Genomic DNA, 23,189 nt, shown 5'->3' with positions numbered 1-23,189 from the left:
GTATTCATATTGCAAGCCTGTTTGTGACTGTACAGTTTGGACAAAGGTGCAAAGTAGTTTTCCTCTAAATGCAGTTCAGTAGAAAACTCAACATTTGAAACATGTAGATTAGTATCGCGTCTCATGCAAGTCCTAAGCACTTTCTGCTACAGAGGTTCATTTAAGAAACTTCTCTGAACAGCAGCAACCAATGCCAAACCAAGAACCCAACCGTGTTTCGGGAACACCACACTGCAGACTCAACGTCAAGCATCGCCTCATCCACGCTTTTGAAAAGAGCTGGAAGCAGCTCCAGAAGAGCAGCGCTGTACTTCTTGTGGAAGCACACAGTATGATCTCAGCACATACAAGGCAGATAGCATAATGTCAGCACCACTGCTCTGATGTTCACAACATTTATGAACTGGACAGTTTCAGACAGTTTATTTGGAAGTTGTTTAAACAGGAAAAACAGCATATGAGAAACTTTCACCTTTATGAAAAAGGAGCATTAAACCAACAGGATTTCAACTTCTGTATTTACAGTTTACCTGAGGTGCAAGGACTATATATTCTTTCAAAGAAACTCTTTTCAGCAGCGCTCAAGTATGTAAAAATATAATTCCTACCTAATATTTGGTCAATTATTCTAATGAAAAATACTCCAAGTCAATGTCAAGACGTACATTCCCCACACACCTTCATAACCCATTGTTTAGACTACCTTTTATGGCTATTTGGTATTAAATGTTAACAGAACCAATATTATAGAACTGTAGTGTTTTTATATACAGTACAATCACAGCTTAGTTCAGTAGCTTTCACCATTCATTTTCCTCAAGGGATGAACTGCAGGTATAACTCCATAGAACATGCACTTGTGTCCTTAAGACCTGGAACAAATCAAAAATAGGGTTTTGCATAGAACTAGAAAATAGCAGAACACTTTTTGTGAGGGAGAAGGCATCCTTAAAAAGAAAGAAGATAATCTTCACTCTTGCATAAATGTATTTAGAAATTATTATTGCCATATACAGTCTATCCTGTTTTCCATTACTAATTAAAACTGGCAATCAAGTCTCCTTCTGAACACTCAAACTCCAAGCAGGAATACAGGCAGACATTGAGACACTGAAATTGAGTTAGCTTTTTTTTTTTCCCCCCAAAGAAAGCAGAACCAGGCAAAAAATGCTTAGTGGGGACAATAAAAGCAGTAAGATTAGAGGACTATCAAGAAAAACAGCAAAGTATTTTAAAAGCTGTCAGCTAGAGGTCAGACAGCTCTGCTTCCCTAGAATGTAAGTATCTTTTTAGAAAAGACTGCACACTGGCCCAGGTGCTGCAGCATTCAAGAAGTATCTGCTTAAGTTTCAACAAGGAAAATGATCCGTGGCTCCAGCTTAGAAAGAGCACACGGATATATTTATTTATAGACTTACTCACTGCTTATCTCCTTAGCAGCTAAGAATGTTGTGAACACAATGGAATTGTGAAGTTCTGAGATTCAGCTACAAACTGAAGAGATGAAGCACAGGAATTCAGCACACCAGGCTAATTCTTTTCACTTGACTTATTTCCCCTAAGAGGCTACACCCATCCCTCTGCCAAACAAAGGAAAAGCTACTTGGAACAACCTCACCAGCACACAAGGATAAACTGTCAAGGAGCTATCAGGAAACCCTTACTTCTCTATGAAATAATCCAGCAGCAGTCTTGTTAGAGGCAAAATCTTCAGAAGTTGTAAAATGAGTAATGCCTCCATTTTCAGGAAGAACTGACCAACACAACCTCTTGAGAACTAGCAGAGGATTCACAAGCTATGATAACAGGGACATCCTCCCATTTCTAGTTCCCCACATTGTTCCCCCACCCCCATATACTGACACAAGGGGAAAGCCCTTTGGTGAACACTTCCCACTAGCACTGTATCTAATTAATACATTGATCTTTTTTAGATCCTCAATTTCTTTTAGGAAGGAAGCATCTAGGCATTATTTTTTAAAACACAAAGTATGCCATTAGGGGTATTCAAAATAACTAATGCTACATGAATATTTGCTTCACTTTCTAAAAGGGAGAGTTTGCATTTTCAGATGTTCCGGTTCAGGTTCTCATAACCTCTCATCACACTCAAGCAGCAACGTTTGATGTTATGAGTACCTGATGCAATATTTAAGTAACAGTTAGTTCAAAAGGTTTGTTTACCGTTTCCTGAAGTAAACCATCAAGTCTTCTTGTCATTTGGTCGAAAGCGTGCATTGCCAATGAAACTCTCATAACTTCGCTTTTGCAGCACACTGCTAGATAGGTGTTGGTATGACACTGATCTTTTTCCTGACAAAAATAAATTCAGACGAGTTATTTCCTGATAATCTGATCGGTCAGACATTCAACTGGAAGCAGGTCTCTGTCAGCACCCAGAACACAGCTCACAAGCAAGGCTCAAGGTGCATAGCTGTCCCTTGTCCTCTTAGAAGCTATGGGAAATACAGTACCCAGAACTAGAACAAGAAAAGCTGTAATTTAAGAACCTTGTTCTAAGCTGTTTGCATGCACGTATCATGCCAGGTTTTGCTGGTATAATTTGCAAAAGATATCTGTGCTCAAGTCATCATACAGTAGGGTCCACTTTCAGAAGTGAATACCTCATACCATATGAATCCTACATATTCATTTCCTGCATTTGTTTGAAAATAGAACATGAAATGAAGACAGGGGTACTACATTATTACCTTAGCTAACATAGTTAACATGATGTAATATGAATGATTCTGTTAAGCAGTTTTCAGTGTAGTACACTGGTAATTTTATATTTACCCACAATCATTCATTCAGATTTATATGCGTGAAATCAATGCCTGCTCCAAACCAAGTCTTTGTAGCTTAAGTAAGCAGTCAAGAAGTACTTCATAAAATGAAGGGAAAGTCAAGGATCATTTTTCCTCCCAGGATACAAAAAGCCCAACTGCCATCCATATTCCATGAAAGCTTTAAATGCAGCATTGAAAAAACCTAGCAAGCTTTAATTAAATTAAAATGGCAAAGCTAAATTAATATTTCAACAGAATCTACAAAGCCATTGGAGTATGTCATGAGCAATTGTCTTTAATTTGCAGTCTCTGCCAGATCAATCAGCCAACAGGTTATCCTTGATAGCATGTTGCCATTGCAAAGGCAAGTAATTTGAAAATAACACAAACTGAGTGGTTTCAGAATGTTTCTGTCTCTTCAGGGCAATACAGAGTGGCACAGCTTACAAGCAGTAATAGAAGGCATCATGCTTTAATCAAGCTTGCCAAGTGGAACACATTCTCATGACAACTTGATCCTGCATTTAACATGCAACATAACATGTTCATAGGACCTAAATAATGTTGCCATGAGCACACAGGTCCTTAGAGAAAGATTTTTGACATGTTCTTATAATATCACGAGGGCTGATTAAGACTACAGAAACATGTAGTAAATTGCATATAATACCTAAATTGCATATAATACCAAGTACCTCCATGGAATTGCAACTCTTAGGCAAACAGTTGTACCCAAGTTGTATTTTTTTGTTAAACTGAAGAAATAAGAATTTGCAGAAGCTCTTCTGTCTCCAACCATATTAGAAGTCTAATGCTGAGAAATTCCCTTGCCTTAACCTTTTCAAAATCATCAAGGTTTGGTTTCATTCATGTACTTCTGGGCAGAATGGTTGGAAAGAGAGGCAATTAGACCTAAGAGCCAATGTTTTATTGCACAAGCCATTTCTGGAAGTTTGTAAGAAAACCTCCATCAAAAGGGTCTTATTTCACAAGTCTTCCCAACATCAGTAACAGCCATGAAAAGTTGCCTTGAGATGGCTCTGCATAACCAGCAATGAAATCTTTATTTCTATGACAATTACGCTGTCTAATGATTGTAGGTACAGCTTCGAGTGCTCTAAATCACAAGAAACAATGACTATAATTTTGACTACAAGCTGCTGTCTCCAAGCTCGTACCATAAAAGAGGAAGAGCCTACCACAGATTTTTTGATTGACAGGTCTAGCTTTCAGAAGAAGAACAAGGTGGATTCCAGTGAAGTCACTGTTTAAAAATGGAATTGCAGCAATTGTCAGTTCCACAGGCCAACCTCTCTAAGAGCGCTGCCTTGAGAAGAAATTCTTCTATCCTCAAGATAATGCTGGAGAGAAGTGAGATACTGACCCATCATGTCCAGTGCATGAAGGGACAGACTTATCAAGACAGCTGAAGCTAGAAGGTTTTATTTTCCCCTTATTTTAAACTCAAATTAAGATGCCTTTATACAGTATCAAGAGAATTCTCTAAAAATCCTGAACGTCCTCTGCTCATCAGATAGCCATGTCACAAAGCACAAGTCCTCAGTCAGTTGGCTTGTATGCAAACTAGCATTCTACTTGGTCCTTAAGGACTAGCATTCTGCCAGGCTTTTTAATCAGTGGTTATTTATATATTCCACAACTGCATGAATGACTTCTGCACCACTTCTGCACCCAGATAAGAAAAGAGTATTTCATCCCCTCAGATCACTAGGAACATCGAGAGGCAGCAGCAACATTTGTCCTTGGGCCCAGCCCTGTGTATTCTATGTGTGACCCAGTGCTCATTGCACATTCCTCAAGGCAATTAATGGCACAGGTCATCTGATACAGATGACACCTGATGAAACTAGGAGTTAATGCTTTCACAACTGTTTCAATAAGTCCAAAGTGATGCTAACTTTGCCTATGTCCTTTCCTGACCCAGTCTGGAAGCAGAGCTTCCTTCACTTGCCTTCATTTTTCCATAACTCACTAGTAAGCCCACAGCCTTTACACACACAGAACAGAGCTGGTGCATAGACTTTTCCCCACATAACAAAACACAGGTTTAGTGTCTCTCACTTCGCTCTGACCTAAGGTAGCATAACTCTGCTTGTTATCTCAGAAGTGACCTTGCTGTTCTAGAGAGCAGGAATATTCAGAGTTTAGTAGATACCCTAAGGCTACAGAGCATGCATATGCATACTGTTCATTCCTACAACAGAATCTTCCTTTCAAAATTCAAATTCCTATATTTGAGGCTAAGCCTATATTGGTCCTCAGCTGACAGTCACAAATACCTTCTAGAAAGTCAGACAACTGCTTAAGCATCACCTAGCATCTTTTAACCTTGGCCTCCTCAAGCTTTTGAAAACGACTAAGAAACAAAGCACAAAGTTTTTCCAAATACATCACAAACTCTTTGCTACATTAAGAGTTTTCCACAGTAAAGCCTTACTACTTAGTGCAGTGATGCCATAATAGAATAGCAGAACTCTGTTGTCTTAAGCATTCTGTTCCTAAACATTACAAAAGCCCACTGAGCAACAGAAGTATGATATTTGTCATAGTTTATGGTTTTAATGCATCTTTTTCTGTAACTGAATGAAACAATTACCTATGAGAGCTTTTTTTTTTCCTATTAATATTCCAGATGGTCCAAGACTTCTTGTAAATTAAGCAGAAAGGCCTGTTCCATACCCTGGATTAGTTAGCATGTCTTGAGTGCTCTAATGAGCAAACAGTACATGCTTGATATTAGAGACTGTAGGCAGGGAGGTGGAACTTGAATTTTAAACCTCTCTTTAAAATTCACACCTTACCTGCCTAATTCCCCAAGACGGGAGTTTGCTGAACCTGGATTTTACATTTAAAATCCAGGCACTGACTGTACTTGACGAAATGTTAACAGCAGTTGATTTTCTCTATTATTTTATTGTAGCTGTGCATTTATTATTTCATACACCTTTCTTCTTCATAAAGTTCAAAGACATCTAACTGAACTAGGATGGAGATACAGTACCTTCTACTGTAGAGCTGGTGACTTGGCCATTGCTAGATCCACAAGAACTGTAAAGTGATCCAGAGCTATATGGCTCATAAGGTTTGAGAACAGTCAGTACTTTAGGAGGATCAGCATCATCCGAATTCAGAAGCCCTTGTTTGGTTGGCAAAACAGAGGATGCAGGTTTGGTGCGAGAACATTCCTGAGGTAGCAGATTTGCATATCTGTTTGCAACACGAAATCTGCTCGTTTCATATCTTCTGTAATTAGCCACTGCACAGTCACTTTGTTCAATAACTACCACACTATGTTTCATTCTTTTAGATGACGTTTCACCATATTCTAGATTTGCATTGCCCACAGATTTACTACAAAGATAGTCTCTTCCTCGATGACAAGACCAGGCAGATTCGTTTAGGTGAGAGTCAAGAGCCCCATTCATACTGCTGCTTACTGCACCAGACTGAGACACTGTGACATTCAGAGCTTTCATTTTAGATTCAGCTCTTTTTACTCTGTCCAGTACCGGAGAGCCACTGGAACTGGAGTGCATTTCTTGCTGAGGTTGTCTATAATTATTTGCCTGAGCTCCAATACTACTTTGCTGTTTATGAAACTTGAGGTTACTCGGGGCTGCGCTGCTTGAATCAGCCATTGCAAAAAGAGAGACTTTGTTCTGGGGAGGATGACACTGCTTGGATTTCCCCGTTTGCAACAGTTTTTGTGGAATAGATGGGGAGGCCTTACTTTTGTTAGGATTAAAGGACAGAGGAAGCACATCTTTACCAAGCAGGGCAGGAGGGCATCCAGTGCGTCTGGCTTTAGCTAGAGCCTTGTTTCTATAGCCATTTTTGTTAACGGTGTCAGGGTTATATTTGTGCATCAGCCTCTGGTGCATCATTAGGACTTCTGGGTAGAATGTTCTGTAAGTACAAAACGGGCAGGTGCTGGGTACTAGGCCTCTAGTAGTTGAAACCACTGAACATTCTTGTGAAGTCCCAATAGATAAGTTCAAGGGCATTTCTTGAGCATCCACCACATGTTTGTGTTTGGAGTTCTCACAGCACTCTCGTACATCAGTTGTATTTTTTCCATCCTTAAAAGCACAAACATACTGGACATCATCTCCCTCTGATTCCACAGAAGCCTCTCTCTCTCTTTTATGCGAAGCACTGGGCTGAACTTCCTTTGTTTCCTTCTCAGACTTTAGTTTTTCCAAGTAAGGAGTGGACCCATTCTCATGCATTTGATTCAAATTGTTACAAACTGAACGTTTGATCGATTCCCTAGAATCATTTTTCATTCTTACAAGGACTGTGCTGCCTGTTGCATTATTCAAGGACAGGATTTCCTTTTGCTGCTTTGTGGGTGGGCAGCCCTCAGCATCTTTGGCACCATCAAAAAGCCTCTTCAAATTTTTGGTTTCTTGAGCACCATCAGCAACCAGAAACAGCTCCGTCTCCTGACTCTGCAATGAAGCTTTGCTGTCACCTTTCACATCTGCTGCACTATCAGCTTGCTTGTCCTTGTGATGCCTCTCTAAATGATACCTCAGTGAAGTTTTCTGTGCTGCAGCATACTCACAGAATTCACATTTGTATGGTTTTTCACCTGAAACACAGTTTTATCAGTAAGTTTGATACAATTTGAAGTCTCGAGTACAATTAAAAACAAGGATTTAATCTAGACTTTAGAACAATAAAATAGATTTTTCTTCCCCCTTTCATGTAATCTTAAAACCCAGAGTCTAAACCACGAAAAACTGTCTTACTGCTTTTGCTAACTACAGTGACATCTTCTGGTTATGAAGCAGATAGCTCCCTATGCAGAGTGGTAGCTCTGTTTGGCAGAAATAAGCAAGCACAGCTGTGGGTCAACTCCAAAAATGCATACATAACCCTTGATCACATTGCAGGTAGGCTACTCAACAACACAAATGTTACAGTTCTATAGATAGAGCTGTTTCAATAGAAACACGGACATACATTAACAGAAGTAGAATGAGTTTGCTTGGCTACAGGCAAGTTTAACTGAAGAACACACAGCTCTTTCCCCAGGTAGCAGCAACTAACAGACAAACTTCATACTTGGAAGTATTTCTGTGTTCTTACTACACCATGAAAGGCAGAAAGAATTTTAAGGTCTAAAATGAGTATTGTAAGGAGTACAATATAATTGGCCCCAAAGAGATTTACACTTAGGTATATAACAAACTCCTTTCAAGAAATTAAAATCAGATCCTTTTCCCAGCATTAAGATTAATCTTTATTTTTAAAATCAATAACTTTGAAGGCAACTTTTGTTTTACTTAGCCAAAACCAGACATCCCATCCAACTGGATTCATCACTTCCTTCCCCTCCCATAAAGCTGAAGCCCATTTACCTGTATGAGTTCTGAGATGAATATTGAGGTAATAGTTTGAGCGAAAATACTTTCCACAATAGCTGCATTCTCTGGAGGCTCCAAGATTTTTAACTTTTGCTCTTTCCAAAACATCTTCATTTTTATCTTTGAGAGAAAATATAGCTACATTATGAAGAGCAAATGCAAGTCTGTAGTCCCTTTCAAAACCACAAGCAACTATCTTAGCTGTCTTTATGAAGGAAAAAACAAAAGGAAGAACTGTTGCCAACTCCTGCAATCTGCGAGCATCTTTGGTTCTGCACTGATGTACACTTAGAAAGCAAAATTGCTGAGAAGGTTTCCAGCTGTGTCAAGGACCAATGTGGTTAGTGTCTGAAATGAAGCAGCCCCACAGCACAAACAAGATGTAAAACTAGGCCTCAAAGAAAAAGTATTTAATTCTGTAATAAACTACGAGAAACTGTTGGAGAATGGCCTAAATGAAAGTCATATCTGTTAAAGCCTGTGTTCTTATCATAAAGGGGAGTACTTGCACAGCGTGGTTATTTGGACTGGAAAGCTGCCTCGAGCACCACGACAACACAGGATGTTGTCCTGCAGAAGGAAAGCGGAGAGGACACCTGATTTTTTACCTTTACTGCAATATTAATCTGCAGTCAGTGAAGTGTCATGCCCAGAACCACCAGCTTGGCTTCAACAAGTAACCTTTCACTAGAACTGTGAATGCTTAAGCTCTAACGAACAGGAACGTGGCAGGGGTTGCTGGTTCTGCAGAGCACGTGGTTCCGAACTCAGATAAACTGAAGTGCAAGCGATAGCGATTACCACTGGAGGGCGGCATGCACAGCACAATGCCTAACAAGGGGAGAACTCGCACACAAAACGCCATTCAAATCAACATCTTGATGTTTTTACAACTCAAACTGCCAAACAAGTCAACTTAAGTATCCAAATCAAAGCTAACCAGAAAGCTAGAAAGTGGGAAAGTGAAGGAAACGTTTTGCTTAACTAAGATGTTAGAAACATGATAGACAGCTTAAAATGATTTTCCAAAGTTACTATGCATTGGAAAGTTTCCATACTGGAAATGCTAAGCGTGGCTAAACTGTGGCCAAGAGCAGCCAGAGCTGTTTCAAACAAACAGATAATGTCTCAAGAAGCATGACTCAGCATCTCACAATGAAGGCTGTTCTCGTTTTGGATAAGGCGCTGTGAAACAAAACAAGCAAGCTAACATTAGGTAATATTTTTTTTCCTTTGTTTTTGGAGGCAACATTAAGGGCAGCACATTACCAGAAACAGAAAACTCAGTCTTGTGTGCCAGGACATTCTGTACGTTGTCTTTTCTAGCGATTATGCAAGTGTCTGCTCTTTAAATGCAGACTTGAAGTATGTCACACACAGCAGTGCGAGTTTAGCTACATGCCTTCTTGCTATTCCGTTTTGTCCACAGACATGCAAACTTTTCAATTAAGGAATCAGTCAGCACTGCCTTAGAAAAATGTGCTAGCAAAGCGAGGCTCAGCATTGGCCCTGGGTAACATACAGCTTATCTGTTCTATCCAAGAAGAGGAGTTAAGTATATTCCCCTTGCATACACATATTAATAGTCCATATACACATCCTTAAACAACTAATTTAGAAGTTTCAGGTCCTGACACTCGGCCTGCCATGTGAGCTATTCAAAAGAAACACCACCTACGGATGGGCAGAAAAACCTTGGAATTATTCTTTGCTTCTTGGATCCTAATAACCACTGATTTTGAGCATTGAACATTTTCCTGCCCTTCCTTACAAGACGCAGAATCAAGTGGGAAACATACAATGACTTGTTCAGAAATACTACCTGTAAAAACATGTGCTGTACAAGAATGCGATGATATGCAGTATACCCAGTAGAAGTATGTGTCTTGGTGGGGGGAATACAATTTTTCTAGACAGATTGTTATCGGAAGTATTTCAATAATTCCAGAAACCCAGACCACCCCTGCCAGAAGGCCCAACACAAATTCAAAGATCTGGAAATACTTGTGTCAGAATATTTCTCCTTTTCCTGTTCTTCCTCTCCTCTCCCCTTTCCCCACCATACTATTTCGTATTTCCAATGTAAGTTTTGGAAGAGGTCATCAAGAGAGATGATGCATTTTTTTGGCTTTAAACAGCTCCCAAACAATAACAGTTATTTCAATCTCATGCCTCAAAATGCAGCTCACCTAAATGCAGTGTTTCTGGAAGCCCGTCTTCAGACCCATCTTCAGATCCTCCTTCCACTCGCTCCACTGTTCCATTTTCATCTAGGCTTGCAATTATATCAGTACAGCACGACCTTGAAGCAGCTGAAGTCTCCCCATCTGTCCTCCTGTCTCTCTTATGCACTCTAGAATGAAGGACTAGCTGGTGGTATGTTCTGAAGGCTTTGCCACACTCTGAACAGTGTGTTGGTTTCTCTTTGTTCTGGGACAATTTAGAATCCATCTCCATAGAAGGCACTTCACTGTTGGGATGTTTCAGTTTGTGTCGGTATAAGTTACTATTCCCTGTATAACTGCTGTTTTTATTTACTTTTGACTTCCCTGTACTTTCAGTCTGGCTACCTTTATTTGCATTCCAAATTTCACCAAGTTCTTCTTTATCAGAACATGAATCATCGTTGTCTGTGCTTCCTTCTTGTCCTGATTCTTTAGTTTGGCCGTGGCCAATTGCAACTTTACCTTTGGTAGCCAGCTGCCATGCTTGATATGTGTTGAACGGATCCAGCTCAGCAATCCATTTCACAGGTTTTTGTGATTTGTCATTTTCCAGAACCACTTTTGGTCTTAAGTTCAAAAATCGCAAAAACTCTTCTCTGTGAGATGTTTCTTCCAGATTGGGATCACCGGTCACCGGGGGGCTTTCGCCATTGGGTACTGATTCTTTGGTGTGCACCTTACTGTGCTCAAGTAGAGTCTCTTTATTGAGAAATAGGAAGCCACAGACCATACAGATTTTGTAAGGCGATGTTACATTTTCAGTTATATGCTCCTGCACCACCTCATTTATTGTGATGGGGCTTTCAGAACCTTGTTGAAGCTTGTTTCTAGAACCAGGCTTCCCAGTATGTGTTCTCATGTGATTTTTGAGGAACCATGGCTCTTTGAATCTTCTTCCACATACATTACACCAGTATGTGAAAGAATCTTTATGCTTTTTCATATGTGCTTCAACATCAAAAGCCTCATCAAACGTTTGTCCACAAACTTCACAACTAAGTTCTTCACTGTCCTTTTCATTGTTTGGTGAAGGCAAATTTGTTCTTACTTGACACTTATCTAGAGGACTAAGATACTCTGCTTCCACACGCAGGACAGCTGGTTCACAAAGAGTAGGCCTATGCTGAGTTAAAACATGCTTTCCAAGTTCTTCAGGATGCTTAAAAGTCTCATCACAAAACATGCAGTCCAGAGGCATACATCCTTCAGCTTGCATAAGAAATTTTTCTTGCAAGCTTTTGTAAGAAATGGTATTTGTTCCTTTTATTGTCATTGAGGCATCATTATTCTCCATCTGTGCACCAACAGTACTGGCTATTCCATCCAGTCCATCCATATATGCCAAGAGAGGCTGAGTTGGCATGTTTCCTACGTTCTGTTCCCTATTACGTGTTTTAATGTCAGGTTTCAGTTCTTTGGGGGATGTTCACTGATCACGATAAGGACACTTGTAAAGTTCTCCAACATGTGCTTGCAAGTCTGCTAAGTTCAAAGTCTTCTGCCAAGAAAAAGATTTTTTTCCAGGAGCAAAAGATTATTTCTTTTCCATTTTTACCTGTGTTAACACATCACTGAAAGTGCATCACTGCTTCTCTCAGTGACACGAATGAGGTTTCTTGAATTGTCTTCTGATTTTTCAAGTCTGCAGAAACAGTCAGTCACACTTAGTTTTTCTGTACAAAAACTTAAAATAGTTGCATTGGGCAAAATGCACTCGAGGGCAAGTTCAGTGCCACAAAGAACTCCAGCACCTGAAGAAGAGAGAAAGCAATCCGTAAGACTTCTCAAAAGAAAAGGAAGATATCTCCCAAATAAAACCATTGAACGCTTTCGAGCAGAGAAGGCATACATTGCTAAGCATCAATGAGGGACAACTAAAAGACAGTCCAGTGATTTTCTACATACCAGAGTGGAAATAAACAGCTGTCTTAAACATTCCTCTATTCCATTAGCTAGGCTACTGCTTTAAGACTGCTATGTAGTAGCAATACTTCAGTAACTGTTCTAAACCTGCTCTTACCCAGCTGCATGAAACTGCTTAAACCATATTTCAATATGTACATCAACTGAACTCCTACCAAGTAAATGAAGCGAGCCAAAGTAACCTTCCAAGAACTTGTGAAACCAGAATTTAGAGCCACAGTAAAACTTTGTTTGTTCAGCAATGGCTGTTGAGCAAAATCCCTTCTTTCTCCCACCCAAGACTAGAGAGCTTGGAATTAGCACTCGCTGTTCTAGTACAAAATAAGCATTAAGTACAAATCCGTGTATTAAGAACTTTGTTAATACCACTGCTCAGAGCTGTTGATGTCTGCAGATTTACAACCCCTGCCGCAATTGGATCATCTCAAAGTTTCAGCCTAATGATGCTGTTGCTTGAGCACTAGTTTAGTATTTAAAAACCATCCAAGAGGCCAACTATTGCACTTGCAAAGGAAATGCTTCCCATTTCAAACTGCATGCAACACCAAATGTGTGTTTGATTATACTCCAAAATGAAAGTTTAAAATTCCGTAAGTTTTAAAGGGGCTATGATACAGTTAATTACAAGTTCTACCCATAAGAATAAAAAAGCCCACTAGCAACAATTAATTAATTAATAACTCTCTTAGGGCAAATAAATTAATTCTCTTACTTAAGAGAAAATGGAAACGTTTCACTTCATTCCAGCCAGAGAAAGGATAACCATTCCAAACAACTCCTGTAATAGATCAGGCTATAAACATGTTCACAACAAGCAGCTGGAGCAGCAGCTACACTGCTGTGGTCCCACCTGAGGTTACCTGCTCCAGCTTTTCTATTCAGACAGCAGGGGTGGTCTTCAGTTATGAAATCTCTGAATCACTTCAGTTTAAGGAAGCACAGCAAAACATTGCCAGGAGTAGTAGATGGAGCACCTCAAACCCTTATCCTTGCACTGCTCCATTCTTGGGTCCTAGGAATATTCTTTAGTTCCAAACTGAAAGTCAGCTTCTTTTCCTGCCATTATACTAACAAAAGAAAATCCTGGAGTCTACAATAAAGATGAATTTAAAAAAAAAAAATTACTCAAATGCCAATACAGCTGCCAGCTGCTTGTGTTTATCTTTTCCCTGCAACACCAGAACCTAATACTGTTGTCCAGTCACCTAACCAAGGGCTAGACAACAATTCATTTGAGCACCAGGAAACAGAGTACTCCCTTCTGGCTTCTTAAAACTCAAAGACTATGCCAAAGGCTCACGTCACAAGTCAACAGGAAGCACAGAGGGAAGTTGGGTGGAAGGGTAGAGAGAGTGGAAGAGGGACCAAACCACTGGCTGATAGGAAGGTGACAGCAAAACCTGAATTTGCTGCAGCCAAAATATCCCTTCACTAACTGGGGCCTTTATTCCCATTTTTTTTTAATTGTTTCTTTAATCACTGTCATGATTAACACTTCCTCCTTTCACAATGACTCAAAAAATCTTTTGTAGCAGACAGATTGAGCCTGTGGTGTGACTCTTCTGAATTGCTTCTGCTGCAGCCTTTGCTCTTGCCCTATCCTTTCAGTCAGTTTTGGCTTTCTGGCTTTCATGCACCCCTAAAAAGGCAGGTGGGGAAGCTATAAGAAAAGTTTGAAGCTGAAGTACTCAGAAAGCTTTCCTTTTTCATAAAGCGTAAGGAAAAACATATCAAAGGGTATTGCTTAGCATGTTTTACTTCGTGTTTCAACTTGCTGTTTTGTTCCATTTCTGCTGCAGTTTTAAGAGGTATTTTTACACAGCAGGATAACATGCTGCAGCACAGCTCATGTGCCTAAATGGTGGCTATATGCCTGAAAATAATTTATTTGCAAACTAAAACGAACAGCTGCTTTGAAGGATTTCTAAATGCCTCTAAGGAATACCTAAGCAAAACATTAGAAGTGAGCTTACAGAGTCTAACATATTTACTTTTGCCTACACAGGTAAATACTCTGCAGTAGTGGATAAGAATCATACCCAACAAAGGTCACAGGCACTGCTGGGAAGGAAGTGCCCCCAGTCCCATGCACTGAACTGCTGAGATCCATCAGTTGTATCCTCACTCCTGCCCAAGAGCACGGCAACTGAGCACGGCAACTGCCACCCTGCTACGCTCCCCCCCCTCCCCCCCGCAGCATTATGACATCAACAGAGCAACGGGAGAGATGTCACTGTGGTGAAAACACAGATGGAGAACATCAGAAATCCACACCATCTCCCACCCTATGAGGACCAATATTTCAGCATCCTGAGATGAGGGGAGAAGTTGGTCTACTTTAACAGCACCTCATTTCAATGCATCAGAGTAGAAAAATTACTTGACTGTCTAAAACTCCACACCTGTCCTTACAACTGCATGTATAAATACCCAGCATGTAGCTTGCACATGGACTGTGAGAAGAGTTTGACAGAACTGTCAATTGTAACTGTCTGAATTTATTGGGTATCAATAGATTTTAATAAGCCCTTTGGAGAATCCTCCCATGGCACTCCAAAGCTGAGCACACACCCACCAACCTGTGCTGGCTGCTGAATGTTTGCCAGGCTTTTGCTGTTTTCAATAGGAGGGTCTCAGCAGTTGTGAAGGACTGGTCACAGCTCACCCTCTAGGCAGCACTGCAAAGCAGAGCAAGATATTCCTGGCTTAGAACCTAGAAGGCCTATCTGCAGTTCAGGCAACTATTTTTTCTTGGAAATGTTATTCTATCCAAGAGTTAGCATCTATGGATTGAAAAAGGAAATCTTGCAGGTAGAATTTCTGAAGAAAACTGCAAATGCATTGAGACATTACTATTAATGCCAGAAAACAAGCTGGAAAACTGCAGTCTTATCTATTTCATTCTTCACTCTGATTAGACAAACAGCTTTCTAAAGTGGGGCGTATTTTACACTCGTTGTTTAGACTAGCTAATATATGCTTAAACTATAAACCAAGTATCTGTACTAGGATTTTATCCATTGTTTAAAGAGAAAACCACCTTCTTCCTAGTGAAGATAATATTTTAACTTGGACCCGAGGACCAGAAGTGCTGATTAATTACATTCCTGTTCCTCAAAACACTGTAGGTACCAATAAAACAGCGAGAGTTGCTATAATTCTGTATTATTGCTATAATTATTGTATTGAAAGCAGATAAACCAGTAGTTTGGAAGAGCACTGTAACTACCTGGGCCTTAGAAGCCTATATACTGGCGAAAAAAACCCACAAACAAACACACAGTACCTGGGGCAGCTTCTGTCATCTTTCACTTTCAGGAAACAAAGAGGGAGGGACAAAAAGAAGAATGGGACAACGGTAATAGACAGCCAGAGACCTTAAGCAAAACAGCAGACTAAAACAGGAAACACTTCCTTCCAACATCTGAAGAGAAAGCTGTAAGTTTGCCACAGATTAACCTTAAAGTTGAAAATAGAGGATGACTCTCCACATTTCAGGGAGTTCACATTCTGCCTTCTGACGTCCCTGTCCACCATCTGTGGACAACAGGCATCCCAACAACAACAGTGAGCGCAGGGATCCCGCCAGCCGCCTCCTGTGGGGTCACTGCCAGCCGTGACAGCTCTGCTCAACTAACAGCGCTGCCTGAACTCCATCCTTTGGCAGCCCAGAGTGCTTCGCAAGCTTTACTTCACAAAAGTCATGTTTGACCATGTGGTCTTTAATCAAATGCTTCAATGTGTTCACAGCAATACCCATTATATTTATGAACACCACAAAATGTATATAAAAAAACTGAACTCAACAGATGAGAACATCTTGTTTGCATCATGCTTGCCGTACAACCTAATAGCCACACCAAAAAGCTGTTGCATATAAATAGATTATTAGAACAGACTAAGTTTTAATTAAGTGCCTGTAGAGAAGTTTAAATTACTTTCATTAAATTACACAACTGAAGAATACAAGTTGCAGTCTCAAAGATTTCTTTGGGAAATGACCTATCAGTGCTAATTGTATTGCATTTCTACTTCCTGCATTTCAAAATTTCCATGAATATGCAATAAAAATTCTAGACACACCTTTCTGAGAATAGCAAAGTCCAGCCACCGAACTTCTTGCTTCAGACACCACGGAGCACTGGGACTGAGCTGCATAGCTGGGAGCAGGAAAAACAACTACACCTCACTAGCTGTGTGCTGGCAGAAATAACAGTTGTTCAACTGTAAAAAGCTAACTGGAACAATTACAGAAGTTCACCTAGTTCCTGCAACAGTTTCTTAAAAACAGAAGTGAGAAAACTAGAAGAGAGTTACGACTGAGAGATAAGTTACTTTTGTACGTCCTACACAAGATGCACTCCGACAGCCAGCCAGCAACCCCATAACAGACTGCTAAGCCAAGGCCAGCAGCAAGCTCTCACGTTGCACTGGTTCCCAGGATTTCTTTCAGTGTCCTGTGGAAGCTCCAGTCCCACGTAGCCCACCGTCAGGAACATATTCCCACCCCAAAATCTCAGGGAGCCAGTTGCTGCAGTTTAGCTGCCTTTGTTTGTTTGTTCTTGTAACCACGTTTCTTTCTCTTGAGAAACTTCCACATAACAGAACTCCACTGATTTTCAGCATATTCCTTCAGTTTGCCCCACATTTCAAGGCGTTTCAGGAGGAGAAAGATATTCAGCCCCAAACGTCTGCACTCAGAACAGGTTCCTCCTCTTCAACACTGCTAATGAAAGATCTCGCTCTGCTGCTGGTTAATGGGAAACCATTGACAACTTACTGAAGCACCTTTTGTATTTCTATCTACAGGTTTTGCTTTTGCAGAATAGTTGCTCCCATTCTGCCTTGTGAACATAGTGTAATTAACATCACTTTTTCCTTATTGAGACATCCCCACTTTGCAAATCAAAAACACCTTATGGGATTATTGAATTCAGCTGGGCACAACCACATCCAGGGGCAATACTGATCACAGAATAGCTCATGTATAAATGCATCAGATTGTTTCTTTTTAAAGGAAAAACTAAATTGAAGCTTGGTTATTTTATTTAGCACTTTTCCCCTCTCTCAGTGCATAAAGTTAAGGCAGTTCCACCACACCTGGCATGCGCAGAGGATACAAGGCAGAATTACATCCCCAAGTGGCTGCTAACAATATTCAAGAGCTGCAGACTCTCAAGACAGTGCCTACAGAGTCCTAAGGCTGTGTGCAGCATTTGCAGAACCCAGCAGTGACAACAGCTCTGTTAACAGCACTGCTGTGCCATGTGTTCACATTTAGTCAGAACACAAAGCAAGAAGTCACTGTGAGGTTCTAATTCACCCGCTGCTTCAAAACAGTCAAATTATCAGATACCCAGAACATGAAATGTTAAGCTTGATTCTTCAAGTCCCAAGTGGATTTCTATACATCAAACACACAATCTCTAGGCGTTTTCTAAGAAAGGCACATCACATCTCCCACAGTAAGGTGTCTTCCTGTCCCAATTTGAAGAACAGCAGCCCCTAAACCTAGGGAATACATTTTTCGTTCCCTAGACTTCAGATTTATTTCTGAAATGCACCAGTGCCCATCTGCAAATGACTTGAGCTGAGCACTGGCAAGCTGTAACACTGGCACAGAAAGCCTCATTTTGCAGAATGCAGTAGTCAGCTTTTCTTCTTAACGCTATAGGAAGCCAGTAACCAACTCTCCATTACTGTGAGTCCTGTTGCCTTCTAGAGAAGGGAAGAACAACTCCCTTCAACTTTGAGACTGTAAATCATTTAACAACTTCCCAGTCCGTTTCTGTGTTAACAGAGTAACATGAGTGCACCTAATGTAGCTTCTCCATATTTTTTTTTCTGCCATGTGTTGAAATAGAAAAATCTTTTTAAATAGAAGTTTGTTAGTAGTTCATTCAGATAAAGAACTAGCATGAGAACTTATAAAGGAAATGGAGACCTAGGGGGAGGAAGGGGAGGAAGAGAGTTGGTTTGTTTCAGTTGCAGGAAAAGATCAAAACAAAGATGTTCAGGTTGAAAGGAGAACATAAAAGATGACCCTAAATTGGAATTTCCACTCCCTAAATGCTGCACATCCTCAAGGCCCCTTGTTAGTCTTCATCTTTCAGGCCTGAAGTTTTCAAAGTTACTCTAAACCTCGATTCTTAGAGAGGTTTTCAGAGTTTCTTTTTATCCTCTCGAAGAGAGGCTATTTTGTTTCCCCTCCATTACAGATCCTTGCAATGCAGCTACAGAGTTTTCCAACACAGCAACTGAGACAATTCACAAAAACAGATCTGAAGAAACAGACGTACCCAGGGTGCAGGAGTGCTATTACCCAGGCACTTCTCCACACACGCTTCAGAAAGATTTTGAATTCAAGCTCTTTTGTAGTCAGATAAGACAGACAAATATGCAAATCACTTTCCTCCAGGAATTTAATTACCAGTGGAAAATAACTAGCAGTTAATGATGAACAATATTAGGAAAACTCCCTCCCCCCATTTCAGACATCTATAGTGATAGAAACAAAGGATATCCTTTCTCTAAAAAACCTTTTCCTGCAGAGTCCCTTTTTCTTTAAGGCTATATGTCTGTTTTGGCAGAGGATGGATAAGATGAACACGTCTCCTCAGTGAACTGAATGCCTCTTCTATCAAAAGATGTAATTATTCCTTTCAAAGCAGAAAATATATAAGCTTGCATCACTTTGCACATGTTTTTCCTCCACTGAGCAAGAGTAAATATAAAAGAGACCAATTTCTGGCATGAAAGGAGGAAGTGCTACAAGTAAGTATTGACTTTTAAAGTTCAGAAGCACTGCTCCAACAGATTTTCCAGATTTCTCCCCTTCCCCCCCTCCCACTCTGAGTAGGAGAGAATTTCTCAGGGACCACAAAACCAAAGCTGACTGTAGACACTAAGAAGCAGCCAACACCTGCTGTGGAAAGGCTGAAAGACAAGAGCAATCCTATTCCAAATAAGTCTGGGACAAGTTTCACCACTGCTATAAGATGATGCAACTTCATTAAATCAAGAAGTTACGTGCACTTAAACTGGCAGTGACCCCTTACCTTACAAAACAGTTTATTGTTCTCTCCACAACAGGTAAAGACTCCTAGCGAAGTGAGTGATACATTTTTACTGTTGAATCAGTTTCACCTTACATAAACTGCCTTATGTTTAGTCTTGGTTTCCATTTGAAAGAGGATATTTTCAGAGACCTTAACAGCAAATTAGATTATTCTCTCCTCCTCCTCACCCCCCCTCCCACCCCCCCCAACATCTTTTGGCAGAGGGATGTTAGATCTCTCCAACAGCCACCACTACAAAGAAGTGGTAAACTTGGAGTTTACCAAATTAAACTTAATTTCTTATTACTCAAGAGGCAGGAGTTCCTCTGAAGCAATTATGGGGAAGTTGCATCCCTTTGGGCAGCGTAAGTGAAATAACAGGAAGAGAGATTCTTCGCTATTCCTGAATTGGAGAGGAGAAGAGTTCACTTTGTCCAGGATATTCATCTTCCCTTGCCTTCTCACCTGATTTCAACTCCGAATCCAACTCTTACCAACATAGCGGTGTGCTGGCAGAAGAAGCAGCAGCTTCCTATTCCCCCCCCTCTGCAGAGCAGTGACTTTGAAGCTGCCACTTTCAAACATACCCACAATTACGTATTGGCAGAAATCAGTCCTGAAAGATGGAAAAACGCACACAGTCTGGTGGAAAGACACTTCTACTAAGTCCTTCCCTGGCCTAAAATCTGAAGATACAAAAATAGCAATGAGCTTGAAATACGCATTTCTTCCATGCAGGTGGGAGCTCTTCCAGAAACCAGTGCCAATTGATGGAGATTCAAAAAGTTTTAATTGCCCAGCATTACCTTAATTATCCTCCATTAAGATTGAAGGGATGCATCTGATGACCAACACATGGCTTCAAACTATCCTAGAAAGCAAAGCCAGCATCTACAAGAAATGGACCTCTTCAAAGAGAGGAAATAGGCAAAAGTTTTGTATGTTTGGTGTTTTTTTTTTTTCAGCAGCTAGTAAAAGGTTAGAAACAAACATTAAAGCTAAACAGAAGTTGTGGCTTACCTGGGCCACCTTTATATCCATTCTCCTAATGGTACTAATTGGAGCACATCTAGTTTGCTTCTTCCTACCTGTGCAGCAGAAAGAAGCTGACCTAAGACTTCACCCCATCAGCCCCACGAACCACTGCAATGAAGCGTAAGCACAAGGGACTTCACCTCCCTTCAGCAGTTACGTGAAACTACACTGCACTCTATTACACAGAAAAATGCAAGTACACTCATTGCACATAAACAAATTCAGACTTTGATACTTTCAGTTGCATAAAATCTTCAGAGTGTGAAAATCCCTATCCAGTCAGTTACTCACTTGGACGAGTTTCTGCTCAAATCTTTAAGTCAGGCAGCACTACATAGATTTTCCTGCGTATTCTAACCACATTTCCTCTTGTACTTTCTTTTGAAATTCTCAAGGCAGTCGGATAAACAATTCAAACTTCTGCAATGAACTCAGACATTGTATGCACAAACAATGTAAGTCTCAGATTTTTGATTTATACCTCATTCTCCTCAGCACCTACATTGGTTTACTTTGTGATTTCATGTCTGTCCCTGTCGCAGCACATAGTTTGTCCTGTCCTCCCTCCCCTGCCCCAAAAAGAAAAGAAAAAAAAGAACACAAAAAAAGGAGGAAGAATCAGAAAAGCAACTGATCTATGAACTATAAGTTATAATCTTGTGACTTAGGTCACAGTAGAAGTTTTAATATATTTCCCTCTTGTTTGGCAGAAGAATAAAAACAATAAAAGCAATAAAACAAGATTATTTGGGAATTCCCCTGAAAAGTTAAAAACAATCAAACCTTTGTCAGAGTAGCCCTAATTTTGGAGGTAGGTGAAAAAAAATAGCAAAGTTAGCTTAGGAAAGCATTTTCTTGGTTTGTTTTTTAATAAAGTTACGACGCAGTGAGGATCTTACATAGCTTGGTCATATCCTTTTCCTTACTTTTGTCTTCAGTTGCAAATCTCCTGTGGTATGAGTCACATCTCTCTAAAAGCATGCATACAGTAGTCAGCACAATCCCCCGCCCGTATTAACGCACCAGAAAGAAAAACTCTTCTCAACTTTTTTTTGTTACTAGAGCTACCTTAAAAAGGAGGGTCAAGGGTCAGCAGAAATGACCCAGAGCCTGTTAAAAGTCAGTAACAGTTTGAAATAAATGTAATTATGAGATGTGGAAAGAATATCTTACTGGAATGCTGATGTTCTAAATCCAGAGTCTCAAAAATAAGAGGGCTGAGCTGGCAAATGGCAGCCCTGCTGCAACCGAAATGCACTATCTAGCTATATTTAAAGACAATACCTCAACAGTTAAGTATTGGAACATTTTAAGTGAGATAAATAAGCATAAGACACAGGCAAATATCCTCGGTTATTTAATCATCCTGAAAGCAGTGTGGAAGTGTGAGGGGGAGTTCAAAGGTCAAACTCTTCTTTCAGCTGCTTGCAAAGAAAAGAAAGCTTAGCCCATTTTACCTTAGGGAAGGGAAGGGGGGCCGGGGCCGTTCTTCCCATATGCCAGTACTAGTTACACATTTCATAACACAGGAAAGAGGGAGTGTATTTACATATACAGTGCATGGAATCTTTTACTAGGACAATGAATTCCATATCAAGATTCAGGTTGAAAGAGTTGGGACAAAAGAGTCCCAAAGAACAAAGGGAAGTTAAAATTTACTTCGCATTTCCCCAGAGCTCCTTAGCTACAGAGGAAAAAAAAAAATCTGAGGTTTGTAATTAAGAGCTTATTGTAATCACCATTTTGAAAGTCAAGTGAAACTCATGGTTCCCGTTCATTTAAAATGTGATACTGATCTATCAGCGCAGCTCTAAGTGGAAGCTCAGCAGCGAGGGGAAGATACTTTCTGAAGGTTAGAAGTACTCAAAAGGAATTTTTAAATGTGATCTCATGAAAGGGGAAACCAAAATGAAGTAACCTTTTGTAAGGCAGCCTGACAAAGGTGCTAAGGTTTATTAGCTTCCTCTTCCTAGCCCCCACCCTACATCTCGTCCCCCCCCCCCCCCCCCCAGCTGCTACCTAAACAAAGAAAGACATATTCCCTTAAAATGAAGGGGGGAAAAAAACCACCTCTAATCCAAAGCCTGGAAGCCATTCTGTAAAGACTACTTAATGTGAAACTTTGTTTACAAGATACAAATATAGCCCTCTCACCACAGTCAAAACCAGAAAACATCCACTTATTTAAAGAAATACTTTTTCTATTTTGATCAGCGAGAATGTAGGTACTCATTTTAAATTTAAATTCGCCTCAGTAGTGCCATATGAATGCTTCAAATTCATGTATGATATGCACTGTTTGAGAATGTTTAAACAAAGGAAGTAGGAAAAGCCTCAAAATACACAGTAAAACTTAATGACTTCAATTTAAAAATACATACTGATTGCAGCACGGCAGAATTATTCTCTTCTGCTCACAGCCAGCCTTCAGAAAGGGTGAGTGCAGGCAGTGGAGTAATTTGTCCCACTGGAAATTCTGTATAAAACATCTACCTAAAATAAACAAGGCTTCGCAGCAAGAATCGTCAACTGCCATTAAGGACACACCTTAAAGTTCTTACCACACAGTAACGAAACAAGTACAAACTAGTGGTGACTGTTCGCTACTTTTGTCTGAAAAGTTAATGAGATCAATTCACCCCTCAGTATCAGATCTTAAGATAGTTTTCCTAAAAAGGCAAGCGACAAACAACCCCCAAAGACGAATAGCCAGCACTCGGGTGCCTGCTGTGTTATCAGAACGCCCGAGGTTCTTGTAAATACGCA

At 40.3% G+C, this 23,189-nt stretch overlaps 1 protein-coding gene across 1 annotated transcript; it reads right to left on the bottom strand.

The window, feature by feature from the left end:
- Positions 1–2,203: 2,203 nt before the first annotated feature.
- ZNF217 (zinc finger protein 217) lies at positions 2,204–11,770 on the bottom strand (the record flags this gene model as incomplete). Its single annotated transcript, XM_079543422.1, has 4 exons — positions 2,204–2,313; positions 5,812–7,404; positions 8,177–8,302; positions 10,372–11,770. 4 exons carry the CDS (start codon positions 11,768–11,770, stop codon positions 2,204–2,206), a joined length of 3,228 nt encoding a protein of 1,075 aa, XP_079399548.1.
- Between the last annotated feature and the right edge of the window lie 11,419 nt (positions 11,771–23,189).

This window comes from Tetrao urogallus (assembly GCF_951394365.1).
Source record: "Tetrao urogallus genome assembly, chromosome: 16".
Taxonomy (NCBI): Eukaryota; Metazoa; Chordata; class Aves; order Galliformes; family Phasianidae; genus Tetrao; species Tetrao urogallus.
The sequence above is the reverse complement of the archived record's forward strand: the minus strand, read 5'-3'. Positions and strand labels throughout refer to the sequence as shown.